The sequence below is a fragment of the Etheostoma spectabile genome, chromosome 4 (genome assembly GCF_008692095.1).
Source record: "Etheostoma spectabile isolate EspeVRDwgs_2016 chromosome 4, UIUC_Espe_1.0, whole genome shotgun sequence".
NCBI lineage: Eukaryota > Metazoa > Chordata > Actinopteri > Perciformes > Percidae > Etheostoma > Etheostoma spectabile.
In genome coordinates this window covers 31165040-31173675 of record NC_045736.1, presented here as the reverse complement: position 1 = coordinate 31173675, position 8636 = coordinate 31165040, and the positions used below count along the sequence as shown (strand labels likewise).

Sequence of the window (8636 nt, the reverse complement as noted above, 5' to 3'; positions counted from 1 at the left end):
TTATATCTGAAATAAAGGAAGTCGGAATATGGGTGAAAAATGTTGGGAAAAGCGAAAAAAAAAAAAAAATCTAAAATCTAAAAAAAAAAAATTGTAAAAAGCAACAAATAATGTTGAGATAAGGGGAAACTGTTTTTCATGTTCAAAGGGAAGACAACACCAGGGTTAAGAAGGAGGAGGAGAATATTCATGAAGGAACATTTCATCACAAATATTCATCATCATAACATCAACACATCTGGAGATACATGGGTTTCACTGTACAGGAAGGGGATGGGAAACAGTCATCTGAAAGGTAACTAAATCTGTCAGAGAAAAAAGAAAGAAAATGACTGTCTATAGTCCAGACTGAAATATCTAAAGAATTTTTAGATGGATTGCCATGAAACTTAACACAACCCGAGACTGGTGATCCCTAGTCTGGCTCAGTGGATGTACATTGCTGGGAGAAAGTCTGACATGATGTCCTCCTCTTCTGCTATCTCTGTTTTTTCTTTTGCAGGTTCGCCATTGCTGCATCTGGGGCTTAGTGCCACCCAGGATGGATATGATTGGTTTAAAGAAATAAAAAGAAACCAGAGCGGTTGTGTCCCCTACTCCAGAACAGATAGGTGCCAGACCATGCTGCAGTGCTGACACAGCGCTGTAGAGATACAGGGCTGGGACTGGGCTGGGACAAGCAATACGAGACTAGGTTGTTGTGTATTTTGGTCGACTATTAGATCCATAGTTGAGATATGGATTGTGGGTAACTTTGTCCATGGTTAAGGTTAGGGTTGTTTGGCCATGACAATGGACGTCTCTGGGGGACGCAACAATGGGGAAAGGAAACGCCACACGGTGTGTACATGCGGTAGACGGGGACAACAACGGCTGCCGGGACACGATCCACGGTCTCTGGGGGACGCGACAACGAGGAAATGAAGCGCCAAACTCCGGCCACAACTGGGACACTGTCCGCCGTCTCTGAGGGATGCAACAGCGGGGAAATAAAACGCCACACGGAAAAGAAGAACGCGGAAAGGAACTGCCACGATCCCCGGTCTCTGGGGTGAAAGTCCTTTGTTGTTTGACCCATCCACCCCCCCCGACAACCCTCCTTACACGTCTTAATATTACTCGCTACCGTAATCGTGCTGTTATCACGAAATAGGCATCCCATTGATATACATTAGTTCAACATTCGTGCTCACCACCATGAAAAAAACGAGAAAATCGTGTCCCTGTACACGAATCAATAGATTAAATAACATCACCATTTCACAAACTGCAATGAGATTGGGCTGGGACTAGCTAGACCCTCCTCCACAGCGCTGTGGAGGAAGGTCCCGAGACTATATTGTTATGTACACGGGACAGATATTATTATTTTGTTACAAAGCTAGATAAGTTGATTTTAGAGGCAGAAGTGTTCTACTGACCGTGATGGAGATAGGAGGGTCGAGCAGCACGACGTCATCCACAGCCAGGTACACGTTATCTGGCTTGTCTTTGTCTTTGACCAAGGCTGAAACCTTCATGATGTCACACTCCAACATAGGTTTCCAGTAGACGGAGAATGGAACCTGGATAGGGACGGAGAGATCTTCAAGAGACAAAGAAAGAGAAGAGAGATTTAAAGTCAAATTCCAAGAAGCATACAGTGTTTTCTCACCTAATCTTATCTAGACACACAGATGGTGTTGGATCTATTTGTCCACCCTTTGAGATATCTGTCTTTTTCTGTCCTGGTATCTGTCCCCAGCAACATCTCTGTCCAGAAAAGCCCCCACAGAAGAAGATTCACCTTTCCTAGGGAGTAGTGTCTCCTCCTTCACCTCGGTCTGGATGGTCCCAGCTGGCGAGCCGTTGTGCCTTATGGCTTGGACGCTGATGTTGATGGACAGTCGCATGGCAGCACTGCTCTTACTCTGCAGCACCAGCTTCAGTTTCACATCCTCACAGTTCTTGGGTGGAGTCACCTGCAACAGCACACAATGAGAGGACTGAGACATTAGCCTTGTTCTGTTCCACAGTGTACACAAACAGTACTTCCTGTTCCCCGTTAAGGAAACTTCCCTCGACACGATTCCTTCATTCGGAACAACGTGCAATGTCACCGACGCAGATATCACTTCCTGGTCATGCATCACCCTGCTACAAAACATCTTGGAGACGTTGCTGCTACTGTGGACATTTTACACTACTGGATTAAAATATTCGATAATATAACAAAAGCTGAAACCCATTCTATTGAAATGTCTGTAACTTGTGAATAAATGTGATTTTGATTGATGTACATATAAGAGAAGTGAAATGGCTGATGGGTAATCTTGCTTGTGAACTTCCTGTGAAGTGATGAACTGTTGTTCAGTACTTGCCTACACAGTTCCCAGTCCCTTTAAACTGAGCATGTTAGCTCCCTACAGTTTGGAATCTTATTTAACATGGCTGAATACCCTGTGCCGTCCACTTTGCAGGCGATCGTAACAAACGCACCTATTGATGAAGATGACACTAATTAAAACAAAAGGTCACAAAAGCATTTCTTATTTGGGTGTGTGTTAAATCTCTCAACAAACACCACCACCCTATCTATAATTACAGGTAACAACTATTACACAGTTCTCGATAGTATGTTGGACTTGTTCCAGGTGAGGGTTGGCCTTCTCCAGAACTGCGCTTTGTCACCAATCCTGTTTGTGGTTTTCATAGATATCGAGGCAGTAGTCTGGGTGGGGAGGGGTTGCAGTTGGGTGGGCTGGGGATCTCATCGCTGCTTTTTGCAGATGATGTGGTCCTGAAGGCATCATCAGTCTGTGACCTTCAGCGCTCACTGGATCGGTTCGCTGCAGAGTGGGAAGCGCCTGGGATCAGGATCAGCACCTCTAAATCTGAGGCCATGCTTCTCAGCAGGAAACCAATGGAGCGCCAAATTCGGGTGAGGAATGAGTCCTTACCCCAAATGAAGGAGTTCAAGGACCTATGGGTATTGGTCCCAAGTGAAGGGACAGTGGAGCGGGAGATTGGCTGGAGAATCGACGCAGCAGGGGCAGTGTTACTAGAGATGTAACGGTTGCCGGGCTGAATGGATGGGCTACAGTAATAAAAGTGACTTGATGGAGTTAGTATACCCTGGTCATTATTGATGTTTTTGAATGAAATATAGTACAAATATTTAAAGTGCTCATATTCTGCTCATTTTCAAGTTCATAATTGTATTTAAAGGTCATATCAGAATAGGTTCATGTGGTTGAATTTTCAGAAAAAAAAACATATATTTGTTAAACTGCAGATGTCTGCAGCTCCTCTTTTCACCCCGTGTGTTGAGCTCTCTGTTTTAGCTACAGAGTGAGGCATCTCACTTCGGTTCCATCTTTGTTGGGAGTCGCACATGATCAGTACCTAGGTAAGGACTACTAGCCAGTCAGAAGCAGAGTATGAGGCCCTGACAGTACCTAGGTAAGGACTACTAGCCAGTCAGAAGCAGAGTATGAGGGCCCTGACAGTACCTAGGTAAGGACTACTAGCCAGTCAGAAGCAGAGTATGAGGGCCCTGACAGTACCTAGGTAAGGACTACTAGCCAGTCAGAAGCAGAGTATGAGGGCATGCCATGCTAGCAGCTAGGCTAGCATTATAACGTGTGTTACAAAGTGATGCATGTTTGTCTCTGAAGTAAAGGCTGGACTACAACAGAGCTGTTTGGAGCTTTTCACTTTGTAAACCTACAACGTGCACACAAAAGACATATATAACACAAAAAAAGGAAAGGGAAAAAGACAAAAAGTACAATATGAGCACTTTAAATATTTTAAAATGTGGTCACTTTGAGTTTTGGCCATTCTCCAATAAAAGAAAATTAATTTACGGTTTGAGCACCAGAATTAGACAATAAAGACTGTCACTAATCAAAGGTGAAAGCACAGAACCTTATGGTATTTTTGCCTCCTTGTTAAAAATCTGGGCCAATGACATCGTCATGGCTTCAGCGTGTACAAGCAACAGGATGCATTTTGCATTTAGGGGTTACAAATCAAAGAGGCTAAATTTAGGTTTTTTAACCCATTTTTGGTATTTATAGCCTATACATTGTTTTACATATGGATTTGCAACTCATTTGCATCTTATTGTTATCTTAGACCTTTATATTTGCACTCTTCCCACTTTGTATTGCAACTGCTGCACAGCAACTTCCCCTGGATAAATAAAGTTGTATTTGATCTAATTTGAATGTAATTATTTTTTTTGCAGGTTAGTTATTTTTTGGGGATACTGCTTTCATTAGAAAAGAGACAAAAGATGTGGCTGGAGGGGAGAGAGATTGGAAACGGCGACAAAGATCCCCAACGGGATAGTCAGTAACCCCACTAAGATGCCACAAAATAGCCACAAAAACAGAAAAATTCTGAATATAACATTAAAAAACATCCTGTTCAATAGCTCTAAAGAGAAACTTCTGGGAGTTTCTGTCACACACCTCTTCAAAATGCATGGACACCAGCGCTGACGGAGGGTGAGGGGGGGTGACATGGCTTCCTGGCTTATCCTCCTCATCCACCTTGGAGTGGTCTCTGGTGGTGGCGTAGTAAAAGATAGACCTCTCTTTCTCTGTTCCTGTAAATGTAGACATCCAGTCAATAGTCAGAGCTGCTGCTGTAATCATGCACAGCTGCTCGTGTGACAGGTGTGTCTGGTGAACCCACCCTCTCTGTATTTGTAGCTGTCGGTGATGTTCAGCCTCTTATTGGAGCCGACAGCCTTGGTAGAGATATTCTGACCGACTCTCGCCGTGTCAGTGGCCATCTTCACTTTAGAACCGTCAGCTTTGACCTGACGGGAAACACAAACACAGACTATAGAACCCACAAAAAGACCAAAGTTGCATTTTATGGTTTGCTTTTTCTGTCTTTCTTAAATGTGGCGTTGATGAGATTAGGCTCAAGCTCGTCCCACTGACCAGCCATTGAATGTAGTCGGCGTTGACCTCGGCGTAGACAAACGGGGTGTCATATTTGATGTCTGTTTCTCCGTTCAGGATGGCTACGACGGGGGCTGGACCGCAGCAGTAAACACCTGCAGAAGGAGAGACAGGACGAATCATGAAATAAAGTAACAACCTTTGCAACTAACAGCTGAGTTTTGACCACAGAATAGTTTTGTGTGTCTGAAGGGTTGTGCCATCTGGTCTTGTTAAGAATGACACTGTAATGAAAGCAACTGGGGGGTGTTCCATCATAACTTGCTGCAATAACATACAAATTATACACATTGTAACATTAAAAGGGATTTTCACAACCAGAGCACTACAGCAAATAAATTAAAGAGCCTTCAGGTCAAAATGGCCGCTTGAGCACAGGCAATATGAACATCCTGAGCACATTTAAGAACCCCAGAGGAGAAACATTTTGTATTTTTACTTTGGAGAATACAATCATCTGTCAGCTGAACTGTATCAGAGTAGAAACAGGCAGAGGTATGAGAAACCTAACCTGTTTTTTGAACATCAAAGCAGGTAAAGCTATGCTAGTAGACCTCAAGAGTACAAATGTGACACTGAAAAGGAGAAAAACAGGGGCTCTTTAAAGTTATGGAGATAAACAAGAGAGTCTGAACCTTGGCTCTTCTCCTGTGGTGTTGGATCCACAACTTGCCAGCCGTCATATTTGCCGTCCTTTGCCAGGTCTGGCCGCTTCATCCACGCCTCCACCCACACGTGAAAGTTCCTAAAACACACAACAACATTCAGAGTCTGCAACAGTGCAGTAGATCTTAAATTTGACTTCATAAAAACTCCAGTCCAAGTCATCCGAGTCCAAAATCAAGTCACGATTCTGGGGAATAGCAACTCGAGTCTGTCCAAGTCCAGGACTCAAGTACTCAACTGCTGGTGGAGACCAAACCAGAGAGTGAATATTGAACTTACATTCAACACACCTCCATGGAATGGTAATGTTGCTCTGTGACTGCTGGATGTGTAAATATGTGCCAACCAGTGTTAAAAAAAGACATGTTCAAAGTCAAAGATTCTTACATATGAACCGTGATATTCAACGTGTTGACGATTTGTTTTGCCTCAGACAGCTACTTCTATCTTTACCAATATTAAAATGGAGCGCTTTCCCAATGTTAAAAGGACAGGTTCAGATTTTTTAAGTATATCTTAATACAATACACATATCATATGCACAATGAAAGAGTCATTTGTGGCTGTAATCCTTTTTCTTCTCCACACTGACAGAGAAACCTTACATCAGCTTCAGAACAATGAATTGCCCCGTTAGGAAGTGGTATTTTAGTCTGATATCAGCCTCTGTATCTTACCAAACACTGTCGGAATCCGGTGTGGATCTGACTCCAACGTCGGCTTGGTACATGTCGATAGTCAGATTCCTGTTGTTGTCGTGGGCTGACTCGAAGTTGCTGACCACGCGGCAGGGGATGCCCATCAGACGCAGCACTGGAACCAAGCACAGAGATCTGAGTCAGAACGTGTAGCTTAGCGTTTTTGTTTTTGCATGTTGTTATACTCTTTGCTAAGCTGCCATGGTGCAAAAATCATGACATCATCCCAAGTGAAAAGGTGTTTCATTTACTCAGACAAACTCAGACTTCTATAAAGTGTCCCATGCAGGTTTGGATCTGACTTTGTAGTCATAGGTGGACTGTGGGCTTGTTCTCATGAACCATTCGCACACATTTGCTCCGAAAAGGATTGCACTGTAATTCATTTGTATTCCATGAATTTATCAGTGTATGCAACCACAATTATTGCCATTTTATAAGAGCGCGAAGATCAGCGTTGGGAGACAGTCTGGGTGGATGGGTGTGTCCTTAAACACAGGGCTTTGTAGCAGGGGCGCGAGGTTTGTGCCCAGGGGCCCAGACTTCCACCCAGGAAACACCTTAAGGTAACCCAAAACAATTTTTTCTAATTTTAACTAATCGTTTTGGTGCCTAAACTGTTGTCGTCGCATGATGGTCACCTTTTGTCAGCTAAACACAACCCCAACGGTCTCTGAAACAACCAGCGCCGCACGCCGACCGGTAACCTGCTGACACTTACCTTTACTCTGCTAAATTTTAGTGTGTCAGTTAAACTCGTTATTAACGCCGTCAATTTTTTTCTCGCAAGATTAACCTTCTTTTTTGCCTAGCAAACATTGTCGTTTTTTTACATGCTGTTGCATTAGAAAAACTACAACACCCACCGGATCTAACTAGACCGGAGTCAAAACAACAGGCACGCCACACACACGTCGTTTGGGCTTGCGAGCCGTCCAAAGAGTAGTAACATTATTTTTTGGGTGAAATGGAAAGTCCAAAATGGACGCCTTTTTAAAAGTTTCCAAATGTTCCACTGACCAGACCAAAGTGATCTGAGTGAACACATCATCATCATCAACATATCATCACAGCACGTCCAGTCTGAAATACTACTCGATGGCCAAAACACACAGCTGATGCCAATTCCCCCCCCCCTCGTCAAAGTAATTTTTTCAACCTTTTATTGATGGACAATGAACAAGTGAGAATGTTATTGTGAAATTGAACACTACCGGAGGCTATATGTTGGGGGGGGGGTCTGAAACACTACAGTAGGCTATATGCTGGGGGGGGGTCTTGAACACTACAGTAGGCTATATGTGGGGGGGGTTGAACACTACAGTAGGCTTTAGCTGGGGGTGGGGTCTTGAAAATACAGTAGGCTAATGGGGGGGGGGTCTGGAACACTACGTAGGCTATATGTTGGGGGGGGGGGGGGTTGAACACTACAGTAGGGGCATAGCCATGTGTTTTCAGACAAAAACATTTGCACAAAGCGAGCCGGTCCACTTTTCCATGTTGATAAGAGCATTAAAATGAGAAAAAAAATAATGGGGCATAAAGAAATCAAGGGACACTTAGAATAGTTAAAATTTGCAATTTATTGCGAATTAACTATGACATTAATGCCATTACAGGCGATTAAATATTTTAATTGTTTGACAGCACTACTAAATCCACTTTAAGAGACTGCTGAAGTTAACTGTCATGTGGCCGGTCAGCATGTGACCAGCTGGTGGTCGCCCATATGTATTAAAATATCATACCAATTGCTGTGGATAGCTTTTTGCACAAATCATACAAACCCATTGATGCATGTATGTTTGCAGCTATTTGTCCATTAACTTCATACAGCTTTAAGTACTGTGCTTTAGTTATTGTTATGTGCATAAACAGACGCTGACTAAGGTTGTACAGCATTCCTCTGTTAACCACAGGATTGTTGTGTTCAGGTGTTAACATCTTGTAAGGGAATGTACAGTGTTGGCAGAGACTCAAGGGAGTCAACATGATGAGTCAGATAATATGTTTTAATTAGATGTGTTTCAGTGTTGTAGTTCTCTATTCTTAGTCATATTTATGACATACTGTAATAACCAAAGGGAATACACATAGCATGTTAGGATTATTCTTACTTATTCTACTCATTTTGGCTGCATGGACAATATTTATTTTTAATCAATTGAAGTTTTAAGACTGCAGGGGAAGACACATTTTTATTTGGGCTGCAATTAATGATGATTATCAATATTAATTAAATTGTAAGGTTGTTTCATTATTTCATTTGTCTTGTTTATAGAATGTTCGAAAATAGAGAAAACTGCCCAAGGTG

At 42.9% G+C, this 8636-nt stretch overlaps 1 protein-coding gene across 1 annotated transcript in view; it reads right to left on the bottom strand.

The window, feature by feature from the left end:
- The window catches only part of LOC116687971 (protein-glutamine gamma-glutamyltransferase 5), an 84194-nt gene that overhangs the window by 2752 nt on the left and 72806 nt on the right, over window positions 1-8636 (bottom strand). The window contains exons 8-13 of the mRNA XM_032513715.1: window positions 5594-5703; window positions 4938-5053; window positions 4684-4810; window positions 4458-4594; window positions 1787-1961; window positions 1422-1585 (exon numbers count right to left, since the gene is read on the bottom strand). Coding sequence (XP_032369606.1) covers window positions 1422-1585; window positions 1787-1961; window positions 4458-4594; window positions 4684-4810; window positions 4938-5053; window positions 5594-5703 — 829 coding nt within the window. The remainder of the gene's footprint in view (window positions 1-1421; window positions 1586-1786; window positions 1962-4457; window positions 4595-4683; window positions 4811-4937; window positions 5054-5593; window positions 5704-8636) is intronic.